Here is a 10,506-nt window from a genome sequence, read left to right as displayed (position 1 = left end):
CCTGGATGTAATGTAGACATCCTTGCAATCACATCACAGTTATTACAGAGGCTGAGAGTTTCTAGACTTTGTCCGTTTAGAAGGAGGACATGTTAAATCCATAATGGTGGGTGAGACCAGCTGTGATAGCGACGCATTGGGGTGGTTTTCTCTTGGGGGTGCGAATAAATGGCTTTGCAGAGTATTTCGTACCGTAGAGTATCTGTAGAGCTTTTGGCTCTCAATATAGCAAGGCCAACTCTCTCAAGCAAGTTAGAAACTTGTGACACAGAAGTGGTAAGCCAGCTCAGAGGAGAGGGGTAGGAATCACAAGAAAGGAAAAACGTCTGCGTACAGAGAAAGCGAAAGCCAACAACTCTCTGTAACAATCATTTCTTTTGGATTGTGTTACAGCAAGAAATCTAAAAAGTCAAGACTTGGAAAAGAGAGGAACCCAAAAGCAGGAAAACACAGACAATGCTGCGGATGTTAACAAAATATGTTCCAAAAAGCAATGAAACGTGAAATGCTAGTCTTTTTACTTTCCTGGCAACCGGTCTATACTAGGGAACAACTGTGTGGAATGAGCAGAGAGGCAACTTTTCGCAGTTGTGAGCAGGCTGCTTGTCTGGCTGCATAGCACCTCTTCCCTCCATGCACTACAGTCAGACTTCTCCGGCAGTGTCACAGGCAGATGGGAGACCTATGGGATCAATGCAACGGAGTTTCTCCTGGAAATATTTGAGAGAGATAACCCACATACTATGCCCAGCACATGCCACACCCTTACGGTTTATCCTACAAACTGTAACAATTGATGTAAATTAATTGCATTCATCTGAAAGTCATGGAGAACCATTCACCTACATCTCCTGAAGGAGTGATCCCACTACAGAAACCCCAAACTTACCTTCCAGTGTCTCACAGCTTTTCAAAGTGCAATTTGATAGCAAACTCAATTGCTTCCTCAGTTCAGATCTGTCTTTTCACAGACACTGTAGCATCATCCATTTTTTTTCCTTGGTGAAATAATGAAACGCAGACATTTATGCTTTAAGATTTTCTGAAAAACTGACATTTTACGAGTCATAAACTAGAAAGACAGTTATACCTTTTCAAACTCAGAATAACTACACGCAGCAAAACTGGTTGTAATTACTTACTGTAATCCCAAACATGCAGATCAAGATTTTCTATTGAAATGCCAGGCATAAGTTATTCATTAACTAAAACCATTCTGTAATTTTATTGATATATTTTGTGGAGTTCACATATTTTTGTACAGCAAACATAACACTGTAGGCCACAAGAAGCTGCAGCACTATTGTTTAATAGCAGCAAGGTATATTTTATAATCAGGGTATGTGGACAATAAATAGTCTGTTTCTTTGGATGTGAATGTTTAAAATGAAGTTCTGCTGCAGCTTCATAATGTGATTGCTATTTTACAGAGCTTATACACAAAAATATATATGCAATCTTTTTGTCTATATTTTATACAAATACAACAGTAGTTTGTGAATACATTTTAAAGTACATATACATGATAAGCAACTCAATTTCCCATATCACAGGATAGCGAATTTTAAATGCAAAAAACATATACAAATTCAGTCTGGAATGCAGGGGTTTCTGTGTTCTTTTTTTTTTTTTCTCTATTTTTGACTCAAAACTTTTCTCATTAAAACATTTTAGCATACAAGACCAAACATTTTTTCCACTAGCTAAAAATATAATTTCAGCAATCCAAGTCAGGTTTGGATGTGTCACCATTCCTCAATATACCAGGTTTTGTCAAAATTCAAAGGCTTTTAGTAATACATAGCATGTTCTTCACTCCACACCATATAAAAAGCCCACATTTAACTAGCAGTCACCTATTTTTGTGAACAAGAGCTGGGCTTGTCAGCGTTTAAATTTGCATGTCCAAAATTTAACTTTTGCAAGTGCATATGAATACATTGTGGTGTTGCACAAAGTTCATTAATGACAAATTAAGTCACAGTATAAAAATATATCATACAACTATAGGTCTAGTATAGTCCTTTTTTTCTATGGGTAAAAATACATCTGAATGAGACAGGGAGGTTTGTAGCACCATGAAAGGAGTTGTATCCCAAGTTACATTAGCAGCATGATCCAATATAACAATATTGCAGGAGTGTTTCTGAGGAGATAAACATTCACTCTGGTTCAACTGTACCACTGAAGCTTATACTGAAAAGTGTTTACATATGATTAGCAATAGTTCTGTGTCACTTCCAGGGCTAGATAACTGTTATCAAAAGACACTGCCTTCCAACAAAAGTAAGACACCCTTATTGCATGAAAGCTTTGGGACTATCCAAACACATTTTGAACTACTGTGGCATTTTTTGTAGGTTGAGCGCGATGCTAAGTAGACTGTGGTTTTAACTGTACACTGGGAGGATGCAGGATGGGAAGCTAAGCCTATATGGTTCACTACATACCAGATAAGTACATTTACTTCAGAGGCTTATGTATGGACTGAGAAGAATACAGGATGAGCTGCTAAACCAGTGTATGAGACAGACATAATGAAGGATGCAATCCCGCTCCCTTTGACCTTTATGGATGCAGGATCAGGCCCTAAGTTAACTTCAGACAGCAGCATAGCGATGGTAGGATATGTCAAAAAGTATCTGTATCAAATACTGCATGTTAAACATTTTTTTTGCCATAGTTTACCATCCAGAACTCCAGAGGACACAGTTTTCAATTGATGAGGACAAACTCCTAGTTTTTTTTGACTGGTATTCAAATGGCAGTAGAAGACAGTGTAGTTTGAAACATGTAAACCTAGTAAAAACCATTGTAAAACCCTTAAGAAAGACACACTGGTTCTGTGCAATATAGCAAATTGATAAGAAAACACTGTAAAAATGTACCTGTTTAAAATTACAATGTCTACCATTTTGTACACAAAGCATTATACCAAAGGCCTACATATATGTAATCTAATGGCACTTGAAACAAATTATAATAAAAGGTTTTATAATAAAAAGCATAACCTGTAAGAATTTTTCTTAAAAGGTTTAGGTTTTCTTTTTGAAAGTGCTATATCTTGTAATATGTGTAACATAGAGGTTGACCAAGCTTTATTTTAAAAAATATTGGCCTATAATACATGTTTAGCTCACTAGGCAAATGATCCTGAAAATATGTACTCTTAACATTCATTATTAGCTTAATAAAGCAATCAGCTCTGGCTCATGTTTCAGTCAGTATATGGTTTTTAAAAACCGCTACTGCCAAATTAACAATAAATCACTCTATTCCACAATTTACTACTAAATAAAGCACAAGCAACAAGTACACAAAAATATATATATATTTTTAAAAAACAAACGTTACTAGAAGATTAGAAGTTGCACAAAGAGTGGTGCATGATCAGCCAGCCCTCCCCCCTCCCACCGAGAATCCATCTGAAATTGAGAAAATGGGGTTTAAAAACTCACGGTTTAGTAGTGGCCAATATTGACTCTGCCTAAGTGACATTCAAAAGCACTAGGGTGGTGGTTGTATTGCTTACAGTGTCAGTCCGCTTCCATGTTATCCTACATCCTAGTTCAGTGGCAAACACACTCCGTGCAGCCACCCACTGAAACCCTGACTGAATGAGGTTCAATATCTTGTCTGAGGTCTCAATTTCTCAAGTGAAATGTACACCTAACTCCAAAGTGAAATGTCAATCCCTTTTCAGGGAGCTAAGGCACGAACGTTAGTAGTAAGGATTCTGGCTATGCACTAAGAAACAGCTGTTGGCAAAGTGTCTGTTGGATTTTTTTAATCAAGTCTAATTGGCAACTGAGACTGCTAAACAGTTGCTACAGATTGGAAATCTGTGTGCTAGAGGTTGCCCAGCCACGCTGCCGACCTGGCTACAGGATGCTGAACGCTAACAACTTTCCTCTGCCGACGAGGAAGTTGCAGATGCTCAGCTCAGTGTGGGACATGGCCCACTGCAGGCATGATCTTCATCTCAGATTTAAAAGACTGAGAGTAAACATGAGTTCTTCCTAGATGTGTTATGGTTGCTGATTTAAACTAGACTTACATTCGGTTGCATTCACCTTGTGCTTTGTTCATCTATGTTCTTCCTTCCTTTAGAAAGGTGATGAGGAAAAAAAGCAATATTGAACAAATCATTCAACTAAAGATGTAAGTAAGCAAGCAATCTGTTTCACAGAAACCAGAGGAAGCAGTCATGAAGCAGAGCTAAAAGCTCACTTTGAAATAACGTGCTCCTAAACCCAAAACATAGGAGTAGTTTGCAGAATTTCAAAAGGTATTTTCCTTATTAATACATCCTTATTTTAATGCCTTTGGAACACAAACACATTTATAAAAATGTTATCTTTCAGTAATAAAATTTAAATACACATATGTATAAAATAGTAGAACTACACCTGCATATTGCTCCTAGAATAAAAAAAAAAGTAGGAGCTACTGATAAAACATCTGGAGCATCAGCTCCTTAAATGGGAGCAACTTTTGTTTCCGTGAAGTATATTTAGTTTAACCACTTTAAAACCTTGTATGAATCACCATTATTAAGAGATACTAATGTACGTGAATTCTATTTTTTAATTCCTTGTACAAAAATGACAAGGAAAAGAATGTTATTGTTGAATTAAAGCAAATCTAGTTTGCCTTCATGCATCACAGGGCTGGGTTTTTTTTTTTCCTCTTTTGGTTATAAGGGGCTGGGGAATAGAATATATTGCATTAGGTAAAAGTGGTGTAAGCAATATGCTTTTACTTCACTCCTAAGAGTCCTGTCTTTAAATCTTGGCAACGGGCAAAAAGACCCTAACCAAGTACCCAGGTGTAGAAAGTGTGATTAACATCTAACTTGTTGCTTAGGAGGACATAACACACCATGTAACACAACTGAAAAGATCATTCCAATAAAAATAAACACAACAAACTGGTATCTGCAAATTTACATTCACTCTCTGACTGCACACTATTTTGAACTGAAAATAGATACACACTTTCTGGCTGGACTTGATCCACCCTTTGTTGGTGGCTGTTGGGAGAAGGCTGATGCCTACAAATGTGAATACACTACTGGGAGATTCCTATGCAGTACTCTTTCTATGCTACTAAAGAGAAAAAAACAGCAAGTTAAGAATTAAAACAAAAACTGCGACAAAATATTCTGCATTACTAAATTACAACACTTTTATATTTCAAGATCAGCCATTAATTTTGCCTGTTTCCCTCTACCAGAGTCATGAAAGCACAACATCACAGTTCCAAATTCAACTTGAAACATTTGTCATATAGGCAAGCAGAGATTCTCTGTCGAAATTCTGTTCAGCCATGATTTTAAAGAATTAAACTACTTTTTTTTCTTCCATTATCTGTAACAGGCCACAAAAAATTAAGCCAGAAAATGGCAAAATTCTTAACACCTTTTATAATGACTTCAATACAAGTCAAAATGCTATATATATGTACATGTGTATATATGGACTTCTATATATACACACAGAAGTTTTCAGAAAAATCTGAACTCTATATTTTAAAAATTTAGATTTGTCACTATAGAACAGATCAGATGTGTCCCCATTTGAGAAAAGGATTTGTTTGGAAAGGGACTGGAGATTTTTTTTTTCCCAAATTTTCAGGAACCTTTGTGATACATATTTTAACTGAATTCTTTGTAAATACTAAAATATATTAAAAGGTAAAAAAGTGGTGTCCTACCACTGACATGAATAAAACAGAATAGCTGGTATGGTTGAAAGAGTTTTTAAAAAGGGATGAATGTTGAGAGTTTGCTTGGGATGACTTTCTACTGAACATTTTAAATGTGTCGATTGGCAGTAAAAATGCGAACAATACAATGAGACTGTTTCTTTAAAAAAAAAAACCAACCTGACAAAGTAAACACAGCTGAGAATAAACACTTTCAAAACATTTTTAAAAAGTTAATTTAAATTTCTTACTGGCTTCATGAGATTGGTATTGTACAAAAGCAGAGAATTTATAATGTCTTATAGTAGGCACTAAGTTAAAAATGGTCACCTAAGGCATTTCTACAAATAGACAGTAACAAGCCAGCTTTGTACATCCTATTGGAAAGCTTGATGAAATCGTGGTAGGGTGGTGGTTGTGCTTAGACTGCTTGTGAAAGCTGCTGACAACGAGTGCAGAGACCCAAGACCTATACTATTGCTAGGATCTTGTGGATCCTGGCTTTGTGGTGGAAGTTGAGTCATAGAAGAATGTGCCTCCTCTTGTGTATAACTCATTCCGAGATTTCCCACTGAAACAGAAGGATTATAGGGAGGGCCATTTACAGGTATGAAGTTGAACAGCTGAGAAAAGTCCAATGATGGGGTGTTTAGAGGTTCGCTAATAGGAACGGAGCCCTTGGAAAGGGAAACCTCCCCAGACCCATCATCTAGTGGCCCAACTTGTGGATCCAGCCCTAGCTTTGATGAAGACGCTTGAGAATCCTGGGATGAAGAAGGCATACCACTTTGCAACTCCATTAAGTAACTTTCGATTTCCCCTTTCAATGGCTGTTCTTTTTCAGGCATAGAAATTGCATATGAGGTAGTACCGAGTGGATATTTCAACGATAGCTGGTGAGAAGGATGGACAGACTCCATATCTATTGGACAAGGCATTCCCAATGGTAACGATGTGGCAACCATTTGGTGTGCAGATGCAGAACTCTGCATGGACTGAATCTGAGTGTTGTAGAGATTTAATTGCAAAGTGTTTGTAAATGGCTTTGATGTCAGTTCACTGGAAGGTAATGACATCACTGGAAGCAGCTCATCCTTAATAGGCACAGAAACATTGCAGGTAAAGGGATCTAGAAGGTCCATTGGCTCTGTTTTGACCTTCAAAAGTTCTTGGTTGTGACTTTTCTTCATGTGGCGCGTGAGGTGATCCTTCCGCCCAAATCTCTGTGCACAGTACTGACAGAGGAAGTCCTTTCTTCCAGTGTGCACTACCATGTGTCTACGGACATCCTTTCGGGTGTAGAACCGACGATCACAGTGTTCACACTGGTGTTTTTTCTCCTTCACTCCACCCGATGACTTGCCTGCGTGAGTTTTTAGGTGCTCCAGCAGCACTCCTGTGCTTTCAAAAGTCTGCAAACATACCTTACAGGTGAGGTCACCGCTTGTTGCAGCATGCAAAGCCAGGTGACGTTTGAACCCAAGCTTGGTATTGTAGTTCTTTCCACATTCTTCACACTTAAAGGCCTCTTTGTTGGGATTGTGTGTATGTAGGTGATTCTTTAGGTGATCTTTTCGGTGAAACATTTTCTCACAATAATTACACTTGTGGGTTTTCTCAGGAGAATGAGTAGCCATATGCCTTTAAACACAGATATATTCTGTAAGTAATTATTTTGATCAAAAAACACACGTGCTCATTTTTTAATGGCAGCTAAATACTACACTAAGGGCTGCTTTGCAACAGAACCTTTTAACTGAAAGCATGACACTACAGAGATAGTTCGACAAATTTAAATATAGCAAAACGCGAGCCATTTCTCTTAAATTGACACTTTAGTTTGGGTGGGTCTTAGCTACTGTAACAGGGTATATGGGCAAGTATGAAAGTATTTGTGTAAAAGTCCATAGCCAAAAAATTTCAGTCCATACTCTTTTTTTTCTCTCATGACAACCTTATACAAATGAAAATTCTACGCTCATTAAAAAAAACAACAAACAAACAGAAAACAAAAGCAGAAAACAAATTAAGAAACAAAATCAAAGACATTAGCTTGCAAAGTTAAGTAATTTAGTATTCTAGAAACAATCCAATCACTACTTTAATTAACACATCCTCTCTGCAATCAGCTGAAGGCGTACACAAATATATACTTTTACACGGCCAACATAAAATAGATAATATAATCTGAAAGATAAATAGAGTTTAATACCTTAGTAATTTGTACTTAGAAACAAAGGCCTTGGTGCAGTCTTGTTGTGTGCACTTGTAGGGCCTCTCTCCTGTGTGAGAGTATGAGTGAACCTTTAATTTCTCAACACTGTTAAAGGCCTTGTCACACAGTTGGCAAGGAAAGTTTTTTCTTGGTTTGGTTTCACCACGCTTACGTTTCCCTGAAGGGACTTTCTGGGTATCTCTTACTTCTGACAAATCACCAGGAATGACAGTGGCCATCGCAGCCTAAACCAGGCCTTCTTGTTGGACACTTGGGAATTGCCCAACTCCACTAAATGATTTAGCTTTAGATGGCTTCTCAAGTTTCATGTGGTCGTAAAAGAAAGCAAAAGGGGACTGGAAAAAAAAAATAAGAAACAACTAGTTTGTAACTAAACTTAGATTTTGAAGTTTACTTGCTATGTGATGCTTCTGAATAAAACTTAAAAATAAAATTAGGTTCAGCTGGTCTAATGTAATACCTGCAGGTTTCTTTACACTATTTGCTGCAACTCTTAAAATGCATTGCTCAGGATGAACAGATCCACATATGCCCTGAAAACACACCTTGCAACCTTCCCCTTAATCACTAATGGAGAACAGCAAAGGTTCTATCAGATTACGGGAGGCATCAGGCAAACAGCCTACCCTGCCTATCCAGACAGCTTTTGGATTTCAAAGGAATTAAAGCCCTGCCTGTGGTGTTTGCACAGACACATGCACACACACATGCACACACAGTTATCAAAGTGAGAACCTGTAAGCCTTGAAGTGTTGAAAACCTGCATGAAAAGTAGCAGTACCTGAGGGGCAAAGTTCATGTTCTTGGGTGTATTTCCTCGTGATTACTGCACATCTATGCATTTACTCTAGTAAAATGTATGCATTGCCAATGATTGCTAATGGCAGGTGAAATTATTCTGTAAACTTACCCTCTGCTAACAGAGACTTAACATATTAAGAACAGAAATCTCACAGATTATGGATAGATTCGATAGATTAGAGTTTTATCAGCCCAGCACTGGAGACCCCAACCCTCCTCGCACTACCCTGCAAGACGTAGGGACTATGAGCGTTGAGATTTAGGCTAGCTTAGGATGGAGGCTCTTTAGTTCTTCCCCTGGGGCATCGCAAACCATGAATTAAAACAGAGACTTTCACCTAAAGGAGGTGCATGGCCCTCTTGTCTGTCTTGTGGGTGAACAGCTTTAAATTCATCATCTAGTAATGTATAGTGGCATCTGGGTGCCTGCCATTACAGGGCACTCAACAGCCTTCTTTGTCAGAAGTAGCTTTGTCAGAGGTAGCTTTTTTCATCATTGGAGCACAACTGATACTTCAGATACCAAAAGCCAGTGCTACCCAGTGTAGGGAAGGGTCGTGTGCAGCTCTGCAGCAGCAGGGGCAAGGAGGAGGATGGTGGGAGGATGACACTTAAAGAAAGCATTAGGCAGGGCCAGAAAGCCCCAAATGTGGCTCTTCGCTCTCAGAAGCAACAACCTCCCCCTCAGCCCCGGTTCCGTGGCTCGCAGCTGCTGTTCGCTCCAGCTCTGCTGGGGCAGCTGTGTGAGAGGTGGCTGGGGCTCGGCAGCCGGCCACCCCCCAGCCCCTGGCAGCAGGGCAGGGAAGCCAGCAGCTGCTGGGACAGGTGGAGCTGGGTGGCTGGGAGCTGGGCAGGGAGCACGAGGGCACAGCTGCTCCATCCTGACACCACCTCTCCGAAAAACAAAATGGACTCTTCCCCACTGGCAGCGAGGGAAGGCTGGAAAGCTCAGAGGCTGCCTGGTCCTGGTTTCAGCTGTCCTCTCTCCCCTGCTGAGGCTCAGCAGAAACCACTGGAGCCTACTGCTCCAGAGGGGAAGTGGAGAGCAGTACCTAGGTGTGATGGGGGCAAAACTGGACAGTTCTTGAAAAAGCTTCACAGTGGCCCCAGAAGAAGGCAGGGAGAAAGAACAGCCTGTGTTTCCCTCAAGGCACGGCAGGACAGGACGGCTGTGGGGCGGGGACGGGGGAGAAGTGTATGTGCCTCTTCAATGTCTGCATTTTATGAAAGCTTCAGAACAAGACTTCCATTTGAAATGCGTACACGGAGTATGTCTTGGTCTATACCTTGTCCTTCCTCCTCCCCACAACTTATCCCTTGTCTTTATGAGAGAAGACAAACACCAAGATGGAAATCTGCTCCCTTTCAACCCTATAGTCCTTCAACAGAGGTTAAACTACGCTACCTTCTTAACCAAGAAGTTTCGTGAGACCACCTTTACTCCCCCAAACTTTATACGGAAGCACTAATCTCTTTAAAGATCTCACCCAGTGACAGGAAAAGTGTTTCTTAAAGGACTGTTATCGTTTCAGATTTGTCTCCAACTCATTCCCACTCATGGAACGAAGCCTGGAGACATCAATTCCATGAATGGGAACACACACAGATCTTCAAAGTATCAGCCTAATTTTATTTTCTGTCTCATAAGTAGCTTTCTAGCTCTTAAGTGAAAAAGTGAAACAGTTGTTTGGAGACTTGAGACCACAGTGTTTCTGCAATAAAAGTAAATGAAGACCAGTTCCAAAGACTTCAATAGAGCTGCC

General features: G+C 39.5%; 1 protein-coding gene across 7 annotated transcripts in view; it reads right to left on the bottom strand.

Moving 5' to 3' along the window:
• Positions 1-1,194: 1,194 nt before the first annotated feature.
• PLAG1 (PLAG1 zinc finger) overlaps positions 1,195-10,506 on the bottom strand; it is a 51,867-nt gene continuing 42,555 nt past the window's right edge. For 5 of the 7 annotated variants that reach the window (XM_054058802.1, XM_054058805.1, XM_054058801.1 and 2 more), the window contains 2 exons: positions 7,919-8,277; positions 1,195-7,347 (listed from right to left, as the gene is read on the bottom strand). In XM_054058802.1, coding sequence (XP_053914777.1) covers positions 6,084-7,347; positions 7,919-8,160 — 1,506 coding nt within the window. In that variant the 5' untranslated portion in view covers positions 8,161-8,277 and the 3' untranslated portion in view covers positions 1,195-6,083. The remainder of the gene's footprint in view (positions 7,348-7,918; positions 8,278-10,506) is intronic. The other 2 variants (XM_054058808.1, XM_054058807.1) reach the window with 1 other exon arrangement.

This window comes from Cuculus canorus, chromosome 2, assembly GCF_017976375.1.
Source record: "Cuculus canorus isolate bCucCan1 chromosome 2, bCucCan1.pri, whole genome shotgun sequence".
In the NCBI taxonomy this organism is placed as follows: domain Eukaryota; kingdom Metazoa; phylum Chordata; class Aves; order Cuculiformes; family Cuculidae; genus Cuculus; species Cuculus canorus.
Note: the sequence above shows the minus strand (reverse complement) of the source record. Positions and strands in the feature narration are given on the sequence as shown.